Raw genomic sequence first — 22,476 nt, forward strand, 5'->3', positions numbered from 1 at the left:
TGTTGCATCAGAGAAGAGGTAGCAACTGTAAATTAGACACCTTTTGCAGCAGCAATAAACACTGTGAATGCTTTGTGTACAGCTCCTGACACATCAGTAATCACTGTAGTCAAGGCTAGCACATAGCTAGAAGTAAACAGGCAGTCATGTTGGCTTTCGTAGCAAACCAAAAAGGCAAAATGGCAAGATCACATCATAAAAGTGGGAAGCACTTGAAAATAGTTATCTTTGACCTTCATCCAAATAGCAGAAAAGGCACTACATTCAGTTTTAGAGGGAAGGAAACTAAGGTGCTCTCTACAGTCACATGGAAATTTGCTCTCATGGATCAAAAGAATGCCACAGAAATGGTAACTGGGACCTAATTCCCTCGTCACAAGACCAGGGTACCAATACTGCTGACTGCTTTTACATAACATGGAAGCCACTTAAACCTTTTAAAGCCTCAGATCATTGGCTGTCTTGTCATCCCATCACAATGAAAGCAATTATACCTGAAGCACTAGAACTCGTTTTATGCAGCTGACAGACCATTAACTGGCTTTAAATAGGGTGAAAAAAAGTGTCTCTCATTTCTATTGCAGTTTTGCAGCCAGCATGCCTCATTTGGACTTTCTGTGTTTATTAGGCTATGTTTATTTTCCACTTTATCTCCTCCTTAATGATTACTAAGGTCTTGCACAGAAAAAGCCATTCAGGGAGAAGCAAAGGTCCATCAGATACTTCATTACCAAATAAAGGCACTGAGAGCTACAGTAACAATAAAGCTCCCAGATCAGCTGGCTGAAAATGACACTAAACTAGGTTTCAAAAGACAGTGGAACATTCATGTAGGTGGGACAAATTGCACTAATTGTTAGTCAAGTTACTTCAAACATTAGTGTCTTCCTAGTCCAAGATGAGAAAAAGGAAACATCATTTATGGTCTTCCCAAGCCAACATAAGATACTAGCAATTCAGATTTTGCTGCAGCCCAATACCAATTCCCAGGCTGCTGCAGAGACAAGACCAAAGTCACAAGAATATACATACCATTTTTCTCATGTATTTGTACTAGTGACTTATAGGACTGCTGTGCTCTTGCTAGATTATATTGATTCTGGAAAAAAAAAAACAAAAACAAAAAGTATAAAACCCCCTCAATCTAGACACAAAACAAGAGCAGTTCTATGAACAAACTCTACAGTGGGCTTACAAATAAAACCCATGCACAATAATACTACATTCCTGGCTTTAAAGTACAATATTTAAGACAAATACCCTTATTTTCTCATTTCTCCTCCACCATAATAACAGTAACATCTATCCCCCTGCTGCTAGAAGGGCTCCTTTATGCAGAACCTGAGGCAAGTCAGAAGCCTGTGCAACCAGAACAGCAGGCTTCAGGCAATCCCCACCATAACTCTGCCCTGTTCAGCTGACCAGTTACTTAGTTCGACAGATTTTGATAAATGCTGAATGGCTAGGTCAGAAATCATTTGCATGATAATTTTCACCCTCTCATGAAACTTTGCAGATGTTTAGTCCAGAAAAGGGAGAACTACTTAGCAACAGTGTATGTCATCCTGGCAGTCACAGAGCTGAAATTTCCAAATCCTCCTTCTGAATCCTCCTTCGCCCCTCCCATACCAATATGAGGATAGAACCATAGAACGTTAAGAGGTTGGAAAGGACCTCCAGAGATCACCAAACCCAACCTCCCCTGCCGAAGCAGGATCACCCAGGGTAGTCCCAACAGGAATGCGTCCAGATGGTTTTTGAAAGTCTCCAGAAAAGGAGACTCCACAACCTCTCTAGGCAGCCTGTTCCATATTGTACACTTCTAACTACTCACACACAACTCCCCCATACATTCATCATTTAAACTCATAGCTAATTGCTAATAAAATACTCACACATGCCATGGACATCAAGATAAATCAAAATGTAAATGTATTTGCAATGACAATTCTGTCATTAAGCATCTTTTGTGTAAGTCAGCAAAGATGTGGAAATCTAACAGTGAGTTGTAATTGATATGCACAGCACATTTACCTTATTGGCTCCAAACTGTACTCTGGCTTTTCCTTTGACTAAAGTGGCATTGATCTGCATGATGACTGATTCTATTGAATAGGCACTGCTCCAGCCCTGGAGGAGGAAGGAAATCGTTCCATATAACATATACTTGCTTCTTGTGCTCACCTTGCAAATCTATTTTGGAACATGTGTTTGGCATTTCCCCACACATACTCCAGCTGTACATTTACCTACTTGTTTTCAGTTAACTTCTATTTTCCAGAGAAAATTTGGAAAATTATATACTTGGAGTGATAGTATTAGTATGAAGAAGTTGTAGGAAAGACGTAAAAGGCTGAATCACATATTTCCAAAATAGAGCAGGAGAGAAGCAAAAGCAGCTCCATTACTTCAGCATTTACACATTTTCAATGTCACAATAGAAATTACACCTTGTTGCAAGAAGCAGAAAAAGGCTGCTATTTAATGAAGTCACTGAGTGATCTGTGACAATTACTGCTTATTTCTGGCATTGCTTCATCTTCAGGGTTCACAAAAGTTTCTGCCAGAGACAGGAGTTACTTAATTTACTTATTTTAAGGAGAAAATTAATCACTTTCTACAGAAGAGTTATCTATGCCTAAAGTCTTCCTCAATTCTCCAGAGCTGACTTTGTGCAGTAGCAGAGGCTTCTGGAAAAGAAAATAGTGTCTCTTGCTTCTCAGAACTCACTCTGCACTGCCCTCACAGAAATTGAGAATTCAAAAGCTGACATCCTCTCACTTGTTGCCTTTTCCTCAGACCTCTTGGAAGCCACCACCATGTTCCCTTCCATACAGGGATTCAACCCAAGGGAAACTTCTATTTTCACTATTTTAAAACATGCTTTATTATTATCCATGTAAGAGAGCCTGTGTTCACCTGTTTAGTAAGAAGTTCCATGCATAATGCACCTCCACCTAGGACATACCTAGAAACAAATGTGAAAGAAAATATATTTGACATGAGCAATTAGTAAGAAGACAAAACTGTTCACAGCACTAGTGAACTGTTCACAAGTTCTTGCAGGCTAGCTGGTTAATTTTTTTTGTTCACATGAAGCTGAAATGCTCTTTCACCATAATATATTGCAACTAGTTTGCCATGTAACACATAAAGAAGGTTAGCACTATGAGAGACACACACACCAAAAAAACTCCTTTCACTCACTACACTTAAATCAGTGACTAGGCTAGTCTGCAATTCTGGATTAACATTTGAGAAGGTTTTAGGCAAAAATTTTACGGCAGTCACCAGCCAGTCAGTTAAGACTATACAGCAAGTTTAAGGCAACAGAAGAATCAAGACCACTTCAAAGCACCAACTCAAAACACCCTACAACAGAAGTAACAGCAATATTATCCATCCACAGAGCCCACTTCTTAAACATTATGGCAGGCACAGTGTCTCAAAGATAGACACAAGCTAAGCAATTCAAAGAGGTACGAGTTCATAAAACTTGAGAAATGAGTCTTCATATCCCACTTTCAGCTCTTTACCAAACTCAAGTTCTACAGCAGCTCATTAACACTTTTAGAGGAAATTTCTTGACATCGTATGCTAGCGTCAGGATGTTCCCTGCAAACACAATCAGCCAGTCTCAAATTGTAACATTTTAACCACAAAGTAAAATTTCTGGAAGGCAACTCAAACCTACCCTCCTGTGAGCACAGGAGATACCACTCGAACAAAAGGAGGATCAAAAGGGAAGTTATCCTGAGGGAAAAACAAAACAAAAAACAGGTTAAGAAATACACTGTGACACGGTTTTCCTAACCAGGAAATATTTCAGCAGCCTTATTTGGCAAATCAGATCTAAACCAGCAGAAGTTTTCAGTTCTGTAAAAATCACTTTTCCACACAGCCCTGCTTAAAAAGCAGGCTTGAGGAAGCCTTAGTGCCAAAGCTGCAATGTATTTTTTGAATGCTACAGCTCCATCTTTACCCAAGTAACAGCTGATGGTCACACTTCAGTCACTTTCTACACTAAGCGACAAATCCAACCCCACACTTTTCTCCCATACCTTAAAAGAGAAGTTGAGTAAAATGTATTCTACACCTTCTTTTTCTTTTAAGACCTGAAGATCACTGTGCAGTGGGCTATCAGGATCAACCCTATAAAACAAAAAGAAGGAAAATCCTAGATAAAGTTAATATTTTCACTACCTCTAAACAGTAAAGAGCTCATTTTTTGTATTTGTAGTTTACAAACAACAACTGAAGGTCATCTGTAGAAAACTCTTGTTGCCTTTGCTGAAGCGAACTCTTGGCCACAAGATCAGCATGGAATTTGCTGCAATGCGCTACATTCCCAACATGATAAAGCCTTATTTGAACATAGTCATCACCAAACCTGTTTATTTGATCACTGCAATTTTAATCTCTTCAGATCACAGGAAATATATGCTCCATGAAGAGGGGAAAAAAACCCACACCAAAACATAACAAGCACAAAACAATAATGCAAGAGGAAGTAAAGAGTTAGTGAATCCTTTATGGAATACAGGACCATAGTTCTGCATCAGATGTTAATCCTAAAGGTTTAATCCCACCCAGGCTCTGACACCCCAGCAGCATTTAAAAGGGACTAGTCAAATGCCTGTGGTGAGCCAGAAACACATGATAAAGGGACTGATGGGCTATTAAACCCAATCACCTGCTAGAGATAAAACCACAAACTTAATAGATGTCATTTCAGAATCACTTGGTCAGTTTGTCCTCATCCTACCAGTGGGAAACTTTCAGAAGAAACCCCTCCAGTGCTTAGAAACCTCTAATATTCAGCCACAACTTATACGAAACTAGTTCAGAGTTACTTGTTCTAATAATACTGTTCCTTAGTCAAATGGGCTCTTCTGTCTGACATTTACCCTCTCAACTAGTCTGCACATAGTTCATTCGTTTTCAGGCACTTTTTGCTGGGATAAACACAATACCTCTTATCTTCATAGTCATTAGGGAAGCCATTCACTGCATGCACTCTACTTTGACTTTCTTGAAGTCAGAAAAATAAGAACTGTTCATAGCACTTGAAAAGAGATTTCAAGTGACTGCACACTGGTTTGAACACTTTATAGAAGCATTTGATAGACAAGGCCTCCTCTAACATGGCACAAATTCTTCCGGCATACATAATTCCTGCTATTTTCAGCTTCAAAACATTCACATGTCTATGATCACACCATGAAGGAAAGAAAACTGTGTTTCAGCTGCAGCTGACAGTCTTACAAGTATTACCACTAGGACAAAGTAACATTTCCTACAGGCAGGTCAGCTTTGTAAGGAAACAGCTTATGTCCTTATTCACCATAACATATCTGAAGCAGTGGAAGCTCTTTCATCCATTGTCACCTTTTGCAGCCACCCAGGCTAGTCTGGATAGGCTCCTCCTTTCTACAGGTTATTTTGTAATACCAGGAATAATTTCAATATAATATCCCTAGAATTGAAGTTATTTGACTATGGACACAAGATGACTTATGATCTCATACACAGTGAAAAAGAACACATGAAAAGGTAAGTTATGCATGGCATTACTATGTTACACCTAGGAGTTTCAGTCCAATGTGCCAGCTCAACTCTAGAAAATAAGAGCTAAGGGCATTAAGACAGTTCCATTTTCTCACATCTTGAATAAGCAGAAAGTTGTATTTTCTTGAAACTGAGAACAAAACAACCAAAATGAAAACATCTAGATAAAAAGAAAAATAATTAATTAAAGTTTCATATTTTGAGTAGTTTTGAAAAGAGAATTGAACAATAAAGGAGAGTTACAGTGATACACACTGTATCAGCTATGTAAAAATAAGTTGGATTTTGGCCAGTTCAGTTACTGCAGTTCAACCTCTGTATGCACTTCTTTACACCAGAACTGCAGCCACCACACCATTTTATATGCTCTAGGTAGATATTCTCATTTATCAAAACTAAGAATCTCTGCAGAAATAATAAAACAAACTCTTCAGAACATGAAAAAATGTTAATAACTTACTTTAGAAGCTTAACGTGCCATTCATACAAGCTGTCATTTACCAGTTCCACTGAATATATCCCTGTAGAAATATTAGATAGAATTAATTCTGCACTAGAAGTTTAACAAGATAAAATTTAGCAACAACATTTTTGTGTTTTTAAGTAGAAAGACTGTCAGTAGATGCAAATAATAGCTAAGATACTGAGGCATATGCTCCAATAGCAGAAGCATTTCTGAGCAACTACACTGAAATAAATAGTTTTCCTGTAACAAAAGATTCCACGGGAATCAAAATGTTTTTCTGACACCTAAGTATTTCCCCACCTTCCAGTTTTCCCTCAGACTTTCCACAGTACCACTCCAGCTTGCTTAGTACTTACACAGCACACAGCCAACACTTGAAAACTACTTAACAGACAGTCTGAGTACACAGCACAATACTGCACTGGAGACAGCACACTCCCAACAGCTGACCAAAGAAGACAGAAAGATGCATCAAAAGAATACTCGTCTTTGGAAGGCCGCTGGTGATTTTCAGGTGTTTATTTGTATTAAGCACATTAAACAACAGTTAAGCTCAATGAGCAGGATGAAAGGTTAGCTACCATTTTCTTGCATATTCAAGCTCCCTCTCCACAGAAGTTTACAAGCAGCCCAGAAAAAAAGCAATAAATCTTTAACCATCAGAGAAAATTCAGAAAACAGTACCAGTGATGTACAAAAGTCTAACCTCTTCCCCCACAAACTATTCATGCATATATACTAAACCACTATGAGTAAACTTTTTAACTGGACTAACACTTACTGGCATCCCTGTTGCTCATGTAGTTATCAGGAATCTGGCTAGGATTTCTGAAGGATATATAGCAAATAGACTGCTGTCTCTACATACTCTCCAAGAACTACAGTATTCATTGCCAAGTTGTGTTTTTTTGTCTTGCAGCTGAAGCTTTTAAGCATTAGCACCTACAGTACAAGTAACATTCCACGTTGTCCAGTTACTTGGTTTACTGAGTTTTGGAATGCTTTAGAAAAAGAAACCAGACCTGTTTCTTCTTACTGCAGAGACACAAACAAGTAGGTGCTGCAGTCAAGACCACAATTTCTGATTTTTCAAAGTCTAGGACAATAAAGTATGTCTGAAAATCAAAGCATGTCTTGCTCTGTTCTCAATGTCCCTTTTAATCAGCAGCTAGTTCAGACACACCACACATTCCTGTTGAAGGATGAAGGAGATAGTAAGGCCTTTTTCCAGTTTCACAGATCCAAGGACACTGTTTTCTGAATTGCCATCACTTCAGCAGAAAACACAAATTAAGAATTTTAATTTGTACTGCTCTCATGTGGCAGAAGACAGGACATTCAGTACATTGCTCATTGTCAACTCCCATTAAAGATCAATCTCTTCCACCATTTTGCTCAGAATATTTTCTTCTACCTACAGTCAGAAGGGAGAAAAAACTGGAAGCAGCTGCTTCTTACAGGACTGGCATCTCACATGAGCCTAAAATACTTGTTACAGACAACAGAACAAGGATGCTAGTAATATACTAAATGGCAGATCACAAGAGAACTTCCATGAGCTGGTTTATTCACTAAGCCTCTAGTCCTATTCCTGCATTCCTTTCATCACCTTAAATATCCTGCTCTTACCTAGAATTCAGGGACTACTTCTTCAGCTCCAAGATCCACATGTTTTGCTAGCTTCCCAAAGGCATATTTTGTCTGTCTTAAGAGCTGTACTGTACTAAATCCAGAGTCGCAAAAGGGTTCTTTGGAGAGATGAACAGATCAGGACTGACAAGAGCGCACCTTAACAGAACCGCAAGCTACTTAACCTTTCAAACACCCAGACTTTGAGCTGAAGAGTATCTGTAGCAGCAGCAGGGTTGCTCACTGTCTTGACTACAGAAGCTTCCTATCAACACTATCCAAAGGTGGTCTGGAATGTTAAGTCAAGAGATGTTATTTTGAACCATCTTATAAGTCTTTTTTTTTCTCCTTAGTTTAAGCATTGAGCAGAGAAAAAGAGCTACTGTCAAGAAGAATTTATCTGATTCGTGCCAGTTTCTGAAAGGTTCTTAAGGCAGAGATGGGAACTGAGGTCACTTCCCTTCACAAACACAGGAAGTTTTTTTGGTTTATTCTTTTAAAAGGCCATACACAGAGGTGACAAAGTAAAAGCAATCACACAGAACTAAAAAGCAAGCAAAAAATTAGAGATTAAATGGTAGGAAGCAAAACAGCTCCTTTCAGAATAGAGGCAATGTCTTTCTTGCAGCAACTTCACAACAACTAGAAGCAAATCCCATGTAGCCTTTGACTAAAAGCAGTGAGTTTAAGTCACTATATACCACCTGAAAATATAAAACCTGACCTGCACTAAATAAAGTGACCCTTCTGTAACTAAAAAACAGCCTGAGATTTTTCTGGCTCATACCACAAAAAAAAAAAAAAAAAAAAAAAAAAAAGAAAATATTGTTAAATTATCTTGAAACAGTTACCAGAACCATGAAGTTTCAGAGTATTTCCTTTAATTTCTTACTATTAACACAAAAAGGGAACAACAGGACCATGGAGCAAACATTCAGAACAAAGATCACGTTAAAAAAAAAAAGCCAATTATCCACCATGCCCCTGCTCACATGCTGACAGTTATCTAACAACAAAAGACAGAACTAGGCTATAAAAGCAGGAATTTTGTGCAAAGTAGAACAACTGATATTTAAATTCTCTTGAGTCCTAAAACTAAATGAAGCCAAAACGAATGAATCCAGGCAAGTTCTATAACAAGCATCACCATTTTACTGGCAACATTTAATAAATGTATCAGTAGGATGGTGTTTCAAAGCAGGACTGCATCAGTTTTATAGTGTCAACTTCCACTTGACACTTGGTTAGTACGTTTTAGAGAGTACCACAGGGCATCCAGTTGCAGTCTTTTTACATATTCCTGAGTCATCAGCTGATAGTATCTTACTACACTCAACCTTTAGTATCTCAGCTTTCTTTACAGTTTTGCAAGATTCACTTCTCCTCAATTGGAGTATGCTTTCCTGCATCGACAGTTCAAGTCCTCTGCAACTAGTTAAGACTTGTTATTAAACTAAAACCAAGAAATGGGATTATTAAGCACTCCAAATTCTCACCTCAAACTACACCAATTATAGGGGCTCCGCCAGTACCACTATGTGATTAAGCACCACATAGTCTATACAATTGAGTAGGTTTGTTCTACCCACAAAAAGCAAACCCTGAAGAGCATACAGGGGCATGAAGCATCCCTTCCAACTTAATTCAGATCTATTTCTAGACTAGTCCTTCACACCACTAATCCATTCTTTATCAGATAGATGGTGATTAGGGCAGACTGGCAAGCACTCTGTCACACTAAAGCCTGAAAGAAGTAGGCTACATTAGGCCAACACTAGGTTACCTAATCAAATTTATACTTGAGACATTAAACATTCAGCATTTAAAACTAATTTACCTAAAAAGCAGATAATGGCAAATCAAAACAGAAGCCTACTCTCTCTTCAACTCTGTTCTTTCACAAACAAATTAAAATGCCACAGTCACCAAGTAAGATTTAAGCCCAGTAAACTAGAGGAGAAAAAGAGAAAAGTAAGGTAGAGAATTAAAGCTTAGACTGACTTCTCAAACATACAGTCCTCCTGTTTCCACCCTGGCCAGCATCAGGTTCTCATACCCAGCTGCAATGATAGAGTTGCCTCCATCATGTAACAGGAATATAACTTGCCTGAAATGTATGTAATTTCCATTACTTGTGTCTCAGAAACACCCAAGATAATTCAATACACCAATTCCTTTGTTCAGTTGATTTAGATATAGCCTTTATATGGAGCAAATAGAACAGTCAACCACCCACCTACTGCTAACCAGTGTTCATTATTCAAACAAGTTTGTCTTCTGTTGCCATTTGCATCCTTATTCCAAAGGATCCATAACACTCAGGATCAGATGAACACGATCGCAAAAATCAGCAACAGCAGGGTAGTTAAGATTCACTCCTGTTGTGTTATTGAACACAAATCCCCCCACAACAAGCACATTCTTGTGAACAGTACCAGCTTTTGCCCTATATACCTGAAGAGTTGAGTTTCAGGTATTTCCACCCCAAGAGCATTCTCAGTTACACTAGCCCTGTTAATTCTCCCATCAGGCTTCGCATAACAAAAAGGATGTACATTGTAGATGGTATGTATCCTGACTACCTTCTCCCCCCACAGACACACTATATTATCATGTTTTCATCTATGTATTTTTACATACGTGCACACAATATACACACACGTGACATCAAAAAACATAGAAGGATTAGTATTTGCCAAGACAAGGGAAATATGAACCCTTTTACCTGTTTTGTAACTCTGTGATCTATATATATCCCTGAGTTCTTTCATAAGTCGATCTGAAGCCTGAACTGACCCAGAGACTGCACCCTGAAACAAACAAAAAAAAAAAAGATACCAAGTGAGAAGTATATTTACATCAAACAGCTTTATTTCCATTACTATTAGAAGACACTACGAAAATTAATTTGTAGTAAGTCTGGCTTTGAAAAGTTACATATTCTAGTGAACAAAGACTAGTCAAACAAGAGTACCTTAATATACACTACTACATGGTATAGGTAGTACAAACTTCTCATCAGGATACAGCAGATGTTTTTATGCAAAGAAGTTTAATTTCCTTAGCGTTTTGATTTCCAAGACGCATCCACTGTACATTTCTGATAAGAGAAATATATCCTTTTACCACTGCTCTTACTCACTGGAAGGAAGAGTAAGACTAATTGCAGTATCAAGCTTCTGCACATAAGGTTTTATTGTTTTCTCAGAATTGTACTTTCTTCCAGAACCAAATAGAAATAAGAGTTGAGAAGTATTCACTATAGAACAGCAGCTTATGGATGAAGTGAAAAAACCAAACACCTACACAGAGGAAGACCAAGGTAAATAAGCCTGAAAATACCAAATACTGTGATTTGTCATGGGTCTTGGTTTACACAACCAGGGCAGACATCTCTTCTGTTCTTTCTAGACCTCAGTTCTGTATTACTCAGCATCTCAAAATGATAGCAAACATTATATACAACTTCTGAAATTAGTATTTTAGCCTCAGATACAGTGCTAAACAAACCAAAAAAAGAGAGGCCTTTAAGTGACATGCATATAAAATACAACTGGCTTTAAAACACACCCGTAACTGACAAACTAATGAACACACAAGTTACCAAGTAACCAATGGCTGCTTATATCAGTAACTGCTGCACTGACTACTCTGTACACATCCCCAACATCAGCAGTTCTGTGACCTTGGTATTAAATTTTGCTTCAATTTGAGCTTTCAAGTCAGGGCAGAACTTCTTCCCCTTACAGAATGCTAAAGCTAGCAGGAAAGATTTTGATACCAAACCTTAGATGTCACTTGATGACCCTGCTTGTACATTCCACTTGAAATATCATTTTATGTTGAACACTTTTGACAAAGAAAGAAATAAAAATAGCGTTACAAGACTTAAAAATACAGAAAAGGAATGACAACTCCAAATGAGGTAAGGTAGCTATCACCCTGAACCTCAATGCTGTGGAGCTTTGCTTTTTCACCAGCTGATAGTTTTCCAAAGGTACATTATTTCATGAGACCTATGCATTTCTCTGCTGCTGCTTGGACTTCAGTCACTCACAGTGAAACACAAGCTAGTACATGTGGCTCGTAAGTGTGGTTTTGGGAGCAGGGGGTAGAGAGATGAAATACCCAGCATCCATACCCCAAACATGAAAAATACACTTAGAATAAACTCAACTTCAGCCTTTTTGCATGATACTGAATTATAAGTCTGTGGGTCTGTTTTTCTACTCCATCTAAAAACATGGAATGATTTGTTTCTTCTGGTGCCTTTCCAATACTATCGTCATCTACAAACAAATTCTTTTTGGACAGAACCATCCGAAGTATTTCTGGAGGAATATGAAACAGCTATGACCATTGCCTAGTACCTGAAATGTCAACCCTGTTTGCCTGAAGGCAGCATGATATTATATATTCTATGAGGTCTCAACTGGAAAATCAAATTATTCGTTAGCAAGGATTAAGTATCAGTAATATTTGCTTGATGCTAAAGCCTTGATGTTCCCCTTTGTCTTCTCTGTTCATTAGCATCATAATTTGCTCAACTTCACACTATAATCTGTAGACTAGTCTTTTAGGCTATTTTCATATTCCCTTGAATTTAATTATGCACATTACTGAAATTCCACTAGATTTTCTTAATGTACGAGTATGAAGAATGCACTTTTTAATTAGATATGCAAAGAAAAGGCAACTCCTTTCATTCAATTAAAAGCTACATGAGGATGGGGATCCAGATAAGTAATTTTTCAGTTTGCTGAAGCCCCTGTCTATAGAGCAGTTGCAGATAATGACAGGATTTCTCTTAACTGCAAGTGAACAAAGTCTTATGGAAAAAAAATGTTTATATATTATTTGCAAATTACTACTGTTTCTATCCACTAGTTGCAGAGTAGCTAAAAAAGAAATCACTACATTTCACCATTTCACACGTCAGTGTCAAACAACCACTTCCTGTAAAACTGCTGTGCTTTTTCAAACTTGTAATGCAATTATTAAGGTTGAGACTCATGAATGGGTAGAGCCTGGAGAAAAAAAACCCTTTATTATATAAGTGTCAAGACTATGGCTTTTTCTGTGCAAAGTTGCGCAATATCCTTGCCTCATCTGCTGTATTTCTTACTGAAAAAAGGAATTTGTTCACAGAAGATATCAGCCTCTAAATACAGACAATTGAAAAACAGTTTAGATTGTCACACATACCCTGTGGAGAAGTAGTTTCCTCACTACATTTTAATTTCCACTCATTTTCCATACTAAATTCCTGCACCTAGTAGAAGCTCAGTTTTGCATACAAAAATGAGTAACATCTGTACTGTAGTGACTTTACAACCCAAACAACACACCCACATACTCCTCAGTGCCATTATAACTGCAGAGAAACTCAAATGGTATTTAAGAAGAAAAAAAGTTAGCCTTCATAGAGTGTCTATAACAGTACTTGTCATCCTTTTTTCCTAGAAGTTTCTACTTGGCCTGCTCACTCCTTATATAGCAGCACTAAATATAGTTAGATTGCTACTCTAAAGAATCAGTATACTGCAAACCAGTAATCCATGATCAAGAGAGAGAGACTAGGAGCTTAACCTAAGAAGTTTTGCACAGGAGCTTACTTTACATGCTCTGAACTACCCTAAGAGGGAGTTGAAAAGGACACCTGCAGAGAAACTCCTATACCTGTTGGTAACCTTAATACCAAACACCAATTCTTTGAAGCAAACTTTCTTTTGGAGTCATTTTCGGTTTTATAAGTACTGTTAAAGTGTAGTTTAGACTACAGTACCACTTGCTGATATCACACCACTGACTGACAGAGCAGTAAGTTCAGTTTTCACTATAATGCTACTAAAATCTTTAACTTTCAATAACTCAATATATGCAAGTTACAGTTTCAGACTGCATCCAGATATAAATAACTGAGTATCCTCCTGGAAAAGTGGGACTTATCCCTCCAAGGGAGATAAAGCTCACCTCCCTCTAGTGAGATCAAGATTTATAGCCTCGACTGCATCAGAAATAAACAATCAATGGGATCTGACAGGTATGTGTCACATGGGGTTGATGCCAAGAATAAAGGGCTTAGTCATTTGATTCATAAACTGAAGAAGTTAACAGAGCTGCCAGACAAGCCTCAAGTGACTAAGTAATCCAACAGCCACAGAAAGTATCACTTGATCACCCTGTCCTGCATGAGCATACTTGTGGTTCTCCAGAACAAGGAACAGGTAGGCTGAAAAAGTCTCTGCTACAGGAGGTAAACATCTGTGGCCAACACACCAATTGCTGCAGAAAGACTCCAGAGATAAGAGATTTTACAGCATCAGCTTTTCACTTTCTGTTCCCCTTCCATCCCCCAAAACACAACCCTAGTCTGATCTGAGATAGAAGTACAGTTTACTGCTCTTTTAAAACCAAAGACCAGATTGTTTTCTATCTGATCAGAAAAACAGTCACACATCAAAACACTACAGCAAAACATCTCACTACCCAAACAAGGCTAAAGAAGACAGGTTTGCTCTGTTGCCACTGAACTTTCTCAGTATTTATGCAGAGGTCCATTCATTCCTGAATTCCATTTGTTCCTGCACACATTCTGTGCAGAAGTCTGACGTCCCTCTTGTGAATTACTCACACTTACTTGAAGGATTAAAGTGAAAAAGGGAAATGACACCTTATACTTCATAAAATCTGAAGATGAAAGTGCAAACATTTGAGACTTCTAAAGGACAGTGCATAAACTTCTCAGCAGGAAATGGAAAAAGTGAATAGCATTATCTCAATCAGAAATGCATTAATCTCTAAAATGACTGTATGGGGAGAGATCTTTGAAGAACAAGCAGCAGCAAGTTGTTAAATATTTGAAGTTAATGATTTCAGTTCAAAGACCTTTTTTTACTCCCAATAAACAAGCTGCTTTTGAAAGTTATTACAGAGGAGAATTAACTCCAAGTTACATTCTGTACCACAAGCCAAATTTATTTCTTAAGACCATAAGAATAGGATTAGGGACACTGCCAAAGAAGGGAACTTGTTTACAAAATTAGCAGGTAAGTATTATTCTTCACTGATATGAAAAACTCACAAACCCAATGACAAAAAGCTTGAGCAGCAAAGTGTCTTTAACCTGTTAAGACCATACAGCAATGAGACTCACATTCCTTCCCTATGGAAAAACTGTTAGCATGATCTGCAACCTCAGCTTGCATTTCAGCCAAGGTGACAGAACATGATCCATGAATTTTGGCCAAAATGCACATAGAGGAACTGAAAAGTCTTCTGGTTGCATTGGGCACTCCATTATGCTTCATGTTCCCTTTTCCAACAACAAGCATGTAAATGGCATAGCTTTGTTTTACATTCTGCTGAAAAAAAAAAAAAAAAAAATCAACAAAACCAAAAACCCACAGCAAATAGAGCCTTGGTGTGAACACCAAGCTATGCTTAGCCACTGCATTTTCATTTGTGAAACTCACACTGGCCTTTAAGGCAGCTCACTGTGAAGGACTGTACAGATCAGAATTTTGCTTCATCTCAGGATACAGAACAAACTGCTATCCTGCAGCATACTCAGCATGTTCTCTTAAAAGTCCCATGTTTTGGCAGCAGAAAGGGGCATTTAAGTGCTAGTAGGTTAGCCCTTTCCTAGGTCAGTAGTGTGGCTATAGTTCTCACTTCTCAAGTACTTCAGAGTAAACCCTCACAAGTCCTTTGAGAAGTTATTTAAGCAGTGCAGCTATTTCTGGTGACCCACAAAAATACCACAGCTCCTCAGCAGCAGTTGCCTGTTCCCTGTACTCAGCTGACCTTGTTTATGCACTAGCACCAACAAGAGTGTCCTGGCATGAGAAACAGCTATTATGTAAGTTGAATCTGCTGTTGTCAAACAAAAAAGCAGCAGTGTTTTTTTCAGCTAGTGTTCATTTCAGCTCCTCTAGATGTGAAAGGAAGATGCCAAAGGAAAGGCAGTATTTGCCAAATGGGAAAGAACACCTCCAGCAAAAGAAAACGTGCGGTTTTAACAGGCTTTTCACACCAAGGAAGAACGCTGCCACTACAAAAATATTTTTTCAGTTCTACCAGCATTTATAATGGTAAAGCTAACCATGTGCTTCAGCCTGCAAGAAGATTTATTTTCTTTAACAATTAAGGAACCTTTACCATTAGATCTGAGCTACAAAAACAGAAATAGCCATCTTGTCAAACTCTAAGCAGTAAGGGACTACTTTGTTTATGGTTAGTAAGCCTTAAAACAGACCTGATTACACAGCAAAAGCGATTTTGCATCTTGTCTACCTGCTTTTAAATACTGAAATGCAGATCAAGTTTGGCATTTTGATTTTTTTTTTCCAGATGGTTGGTTTTGTTGTTTTGGGGTTGTTGTTTAAGTGCAATTTATGCTTTTTAGAAAATCATAGAATCACTCAGTGTTGTAAAGGACCAGAAGGATCATCATAGTTCCAATCCCCCTGCCCCTTGGCAGGGACACCTCACACTAGATCAGGCTGGCCAGAGCCCCATCCAGCCTGGCCTTCAACACCTCCAGGGATGGGGCCTCAACCACCTCCCTGGACAACCCATTCCAGGCTCTCACCACTCTCATGGTGAAGAACTTCTTCCTCACGTCCAGTCTGAATCTCCCCACTTCCAGCTTTGTTCCATTCCCCCTAGTCCTAAACATGTACCTCATCATTTTTCCAGTAAGAAAAAACTGTAACAAAGCAGGTTCCTTGGGCAAAAATCCAGGAGATCACTACATACCAATCCTAAACTTTATTCCTTCCCTAAAAGCTTGCAGGTCCCTCTGATGTACCTAAATACCACTCACATCCTCAACTATTAGCATAATGAGAAACAGCACCTTGTTTCTGGACATGACCTACATGTCTGCTGACTAGCCAAGCAGCAAATAAAAAAAGACAATGTTATGAGCTCACACAGTAGCAGGCATTTATTCAAGCCCCTTCTTTCTCTACAGGTGGGATTAAAATTTTAGAAACCTCACTTTTGGTTGAAATTGGCAATGGAGAGAAGAACGGAGTTTTATGCTTCACATTTTATGCCTCTGTGACAAGTTTTGATTTCTTTAGAAACCAAGCTAAATAGAATTAAGGTTGTATATCATCATTCTCTTACATGCATCTTTAAGAAACAGAAGTTTCTCTGGAGAAGATTTTTTTTTTTAACATCTGTCTGCTGGCAGGATCACTTAAAATATGATAATAAAACTGCAAAGGTGCTGAAGGCCTTTTGCTTTATGCCTGGCAAAAAAAATCCAACTTTCAGTAATTTCCACATTGTGCAGGTATTACTTAAAAACAAACTCATGCATCAAATGGGTTTGAAGTAGAAATTCCTGTGTTCGCTAAGTGTGTTAAGTCACCCATGACTTTTAATGCAGTTGGTTTGATATACAGACTTGTTATTTTAATACAAGCTTGTTGTATTATGGGTAAGATCCTGATATCTGCCTGTCTCACAGCCCAGAACTTCTACTGGAACTATGTGACAAAATAAACTTTTGCCTCTCTTCCAGTGACCCAATAACGTTTACACTGACACAGGTTCAAAAAGTTATAAATCATTGGATTTCTTTTAGAGGGACAAATACCACAGATTCTGGATCTATGGCAATAAATGAACTACCAGCAAGATGATCTCAGGGTAATAAATGCTGGGTAACAGCTGACCAGCTGGAGATGCAAACCTTTGCAATGTAATAGGAATGCAAAAAAAGTTAAGCCACCTACTCAAAGCACAGTTCTTACCAAAAGAGTTGTCTCTGTTTTGGGTGGAGGAAAAGCAGCACAGCTCATTGACTGTTCATGTCGTGTCTTTCCCTCGCAGCTGCTGATGCTGCTGCCTCTGCACACAAATGTTCCTCTTGTACATTTCACACCCTAGCCTCAACTGTCTGTACCTTCTAGGTGGCATTTAGCATGCTTTGGGTGAAGAGTTGAGCATACACTAAGGATGTACTCAGTTTGGCTCATTAGCATACTGAGGAGTGTTAACTTCAATATTACAACTGCAGTTAGTTAGGTAGCAGATTTCTGTTTCAAAGACAGAAGTATCACAAAGAAAAACCAGAAATCATTAACTCACATTTAAGTGATCTTGCCTTTGATTTTTTCTGATTTTTTCTAAGATTGCAAGATTCTCTTTCTCAATGCCTTCATCCTCAGATTTCTTTCCATCAACAGGTTCTTCCTCCTTCATATCATAGTGATCCAGATCTTCAATGTCCTAGAAGATACAGGAAAATTCCCTATAAATAGCTCTTTGTTCAACAAAATCCTCTCCAACAGCATTTAGAGATACAGTTACATGCTGCACAGCACTCAGTGATTGTTGGATGCCATTTCTAGTTTGCTCTAATTTCAGTCTCAGCCAGCAGTATTCACTGGAAATATAGAGAGCCTTTCAATACAAATGAGATTGAAATTCACAACCTGCCTGGTAACTGAAACAAGCACAGTAAAACCTCTGCAAGAAACTATGACTGTAACAAATTAGCCCATTTTAGTAGGTAAAACCCAGGAAGTTACATATTCTGAACAGGACTTGAGAATCCAAAAGTACCAAAAGTTAGGACATTTCCAAGATGCTTCTAAAAGCAGCCTCTTTTTTTCAGTTTGAATCCTAGCTGTACTACAGTTCTGCAAACAATTAACAACACATCTGGCAGTGCTATAGCAGCTCTTCGATTAAGTTAAACATTAGAAAGCTACATGCACTTAATTCAAAGTGAACATTTCAGCCGAAGACTGGATGCAGCAATTTTGGAACTAAGAAAGGAGACAAAATGATGTTGTCAAGTATTCTGGTCACACAAGCCAGCAATTTCAGTTATGAGTTCTAGACCAAGACACAGGAAAATCTTCCACTCTTTATTCCAAGATAGGTCATCCTGTTGCAGAGGAGCACTCTCTGAAGTCAGGATAACTATTTGTAAAGTGATTCAAGTGCTGTTTGTGGAAAGGAGAGGAAGGTAAATACCTTGAGATGAAAATGGAAGCACTAGAGCAGGCACACCAGCAAGCTATGACCATACACTATGAGATGAACTCCAATATGCTGTGCTCCACCAGGTCTGCAGAGACATTTTATGCACCATCTGTTTGCATGGCAGGAAAAGTGGCCCTAAATGCCACTAAATGAGTTCAGGGATGTCTCAAAGAGTAAGAAACACACCTATATGGTGCCTTTGAGAGCAGTGTTTCCTCCAAATGGAACAGTATTCTTCAAAACACTTGTGTTTCTTAAAATAATGATCTAGAACTAAGAATCATAACCTGCTTTTCAATCTAGAAACTTGACTAGATTACAAGTTGAAGATAACAGTGCCACACATAATGTCATCTGACAGCCCATAAATAATGACAGACATGACTTACTTTTTTTGTCTGAAATAATCCAAAAAGTGAAAAAGGCTCCTTGCAAGTCTACAAGCAACTAGAGTTCTGTGGCAGCAGGACAATGGAGTATACAAACTACCTTTCCAGAAACCCTGGCTCCAATAAACATGGTCTGGATCAAACTAAATACAGTAAGAAACACTGCTTCAAATTAAGGAACACAGGTAACATGTAGATCTTTCTACAGAAAGACTTTTTATTGAGAAAGGATTTGTTCAATCTTACTACACACCTTTGTCATTAAAAAACCCTGAATCTGAAGTAGTCTGAAGAGTTCTATAGTATGGTTATTTCTAAAGGTGTAAAAAGCAAGTATGTTGAAGCTGCTCTAATGTAATGTAGAAGTAATTGAAAGGGGTGGCTCTCACACAGTAAAAAAAAAAAAAGTGTTGCTAAACAATGACATAAAACCCTTAAAGTTCAGCATGCCTGTTTCAGCTGTCCTTCCATTTCCTTCAACATATTGTAGTTAAAAACTAGCTCACCTGTGTCATGAATCAGCAAACTGATATATTCTTAGCCAGTCTGCTTCAATTTGGGAAGCACTTTCAACTGTATCACAGCCAGTTTATATGCTGCTTGGAACAATGCAAACTTACTGATTTGGCACACAATGTTATGAACTGTTTGATTAAACACAACAGATGTTCAGCTCTCTGTATCCAAGTAACTCACAGCTGAGATCTAGGTTTAAGAAGAAAACTTCACTAGTTTTGTGGCTGAAGTGAAAGATGAAACTAAAGTAAACATACACTTTTTATTTTCCATTGAACTCTAGGGAGATTACTTTTTACAGTTTGGCTTAATAATTGGCCAGCCACTATAGAGTAAAATGTCGGAAATGTGGAATAGAACAACAATCTCATATACACACATACTTCACCCATATCTTCTTCCTCCTCTTCCTCTGATGTAACTTCTTCTGTTGTTCCATTCTGCAATACAACAATAAGGTTTCTGCATAAATTGTCCTTGTATTTTTCTTTCAAAACCAGGAAGTCCACTATCACAGAAAAAGCAGTATGTGTGACAGGTACACTTCTCAACGCCTGCAAAGGACTGGTCTTATGTGAAAAATACTCCAGGAAAGCATCCCTGTGTATGCACATGAAGAGACTTCTGCATGAAGCAAAGATAAACAAAGTCACAACTAGTTTCACATGAAGTTTTAAGTGGAGACTTAAGATTCAGATAAGGATATCCATTACTGAGACAGTGACAAATGCAATCAACACATCAAGCAGGTTGTAACTCATGATTTCTAAATCATGAAAATCAGATCATGGCTCTGACTACAATCCATATAGATGCTAGACCTCTGAAGAGGAAAAAAGCCAAACTTTAGACCTCTAACACTTAATGGATTTTTGTCTCCCTACCTAAAGAATGTGTATGCAACAACTACTATCATCATACAGCCATTGCTATTTGATTATATGATAAAATACCAAAACAATACGTTGAGTTCATTTTTCATGGCTTTCTATTTCAGGATACTACTTCAAAGTTGGGAAGCCTGAGCTGCATGAATACACTGGTCACCATTCCAATATGCTTGTCCTCTGCAGGGAACTTAGATGGATCTTTGGTCTGACTTACTGAGTCCACTCTTATTTAACTTCTTCCTAGTATTACAGGCCTATTGCCTTGCAGTGCTACATGGGTGGCTAAGAAAAATAGACCTATAAGATTACAATTTGGCCCATGATCAAAAAGCAAGTTATTTCTCATTACTATAGTACTGTCACCACAGGAAAACCATCTGTTATGCCACAGAAGTTTTTAGAAATCATGTCATCTTAACATGTATAAGCAAAAGAATATATCATAACCTTATAAAAAAAATTAAAAAAATAAATGTTACTGTCAGTTTACCAGCCCAGTTTATCATCACAATACAAAGCATTTTAGTTAACCAGAACATTTCACAACTCTCAATTTGTCAACTGCACAAAATATAAACAAGGCACCTCAGATACTCCACACCCAAAGTAGCACACGGTCCTGAGATCCCAAGACTACAAGGGATTGAGAGGAAGGAAAACATCAATAATAGTTCATCCAAGCGCAGGCTGTAACACACATGGTCTTCTAGAAAGTGAATGGTACTGAATTACATTCACATTTCAGAAAAAAGTAAACGTGGGAAGCACTAGAAGTACACAGTAACCATTCTGGACAGTATTTCGGAGGGAATTAAACAGACAGCACTAGTATCACAAACACCTTTCAATGACACAGAAACTCTAAAGTCAATTGTGTAATATTATCACTCCATGGTAGTTCTTACAGACTCCATTCTGCAAACAAAATTCAGACTGGGGATACCATAAAGCAACAGTGCTTCATATCTCAATTGTGGCTTACACAAGGTTTAATCACTCCTACCATCTTGTTTCTTGAAGCTGAAAAAAACAACTCCTACAGCTTTTTAATTTACCTGTCCAGCTGGTAATGGTTGATCTAACATTTCGACATCTGGATGCTGAGGAAGATTATATAATCTGCAGAGGTCACATATTAGTCGCTTCAGCTGTTGAAGAAGCTATAAAAAAAAAAAGAAAATATTGAAATGTCTATTTAAAGCAAAGCACAGAAACAGGTCTTTTTAATTTTCTTCACATCTTGGTACTGAACACTCAGTCAGTATACAGCATTTAAATCTGCGTGCATTGAATAAAGTTTAAAGGTTCCTCTTTTATACTCTGTAGTCACAGTAATAAAATCCCCATGATGGGAAACCAAGGACATAGTAGTTTAAAGATGGCTCCCATTCAACTCCCTGTCAAGTGAGGAAAGCCAGGAGCAAAAGAACAACCTACTCTGGCAGCATCATCCACTGGCAGGCATGGGTGTTTCAGTCACATCACTAGAGAATAATCAAACGGTCACATTCCATGAGATGAGGCAGTTTCTTAAAGAACCGTATCTTCAAAAAACAAAAGAAGGAACAGTCCGACTTTCCACACCTGATTCCCTCTCTAGGGCACACTATTGAGGCACTAGAAGTTATACAAACATTGTGCAGGTGTACTGGTTTGACTTAGAACAGGACTAGAATTAGTCCTGTTGGCAATTCTACTTTCCATCTAAGTAACTGCACTTTCTGAAGTTCTTCTAGGCAGTGTGTGCTCCTAGCAGTGATAAAGCTCCATGTTTAGAGTTAGTACCAAGGACTGGTATGCAGCCCAAGGTCACCACTACACCTTGCATACCACATTGAGGGTGCAGTATACAAGGCTGCACCTGTAGGGAGGATCACTCAGGACAGGTAACCCTCAACTGACCAACAGACTACACTCCATAGACGTCATACTCAGTATAAAGCTGAGGGATCACAAGGGTCAAGCACCCAAAGTACAGCATAGACCATATTATCCTGAAAAGATGACACCT

The 22,476-nt window shown here is 38.3% G+C and overlaps 1 protein-coding gene across 2 annotated transcripts in view; it reads right to left on the reverse strand.

The window, feature by feature from the left end:
• Window positions 1-22,476, reverse strand: part of UBE2Q2 (ubiquitin conjugating enzyme E2 Q2) — a 45,113-nt gene that overhangs the window by 2,606 nt on the left and 20,031 nt on the right. Inside the window, exons 3-12 of one of the 2 annotated variants that reach the window (XM_054387767.1) lie at window positions 21,521-21,625; window positions 19,959-20,015; window positions 17,768-17,908; window positions 10,389-10,473; window positions 6,029-6,089; window positions 4,062-4,152; window positions 3,695-3,753; window positions 2,920-2,968; window positions 2,035-2,130; window positions 1,033-1,099 (exon numbers count right to left, since the gene is read on the reverse strand). In XM_054387767.1, coding sequence (XP_054243742.1) covers window positions 1,033-1,099; window positions 2,035-2,130; window positions 2,920-2,968; window positions 3,695-3,753; window positions 4,062-4,152; window positions 6,029-6,089; window positions 10,389-10,473; window positions 17,768-17,908; window positions 19,959-20,015; window positions 21,521-21,625 — 811 coding nt within the window. The remainder of the gene's footprint in view (window positions 1-1,032; window positions 1,100-2,034; window positions 2,131-2,919; window positions 2,969-3,694; window positions 3,754-4,061; window positions 4,153-6,028; window positions 6,090-10,388; window positions 10,474-17,767; window positions 17,909-19,958; window positions 20,016-21,520; window positions 21,626-22,476) is intronic. The other variant, XM_054387769.1, reaches the window with a different exon arrangement.

This window comes from Indicator indicator, chromosome 16, assembly GCF_027791375.1.
Source record: "Indicator indicator isolate 239-I01 chromosome 16, UM_Iind_1.1, whole genome shotgun sequence".
NCBI lineage: Eukaryota > Metazoa > Chordata > Aves > Piciformes > Indicatoridae > Indicator > Indicator indicator.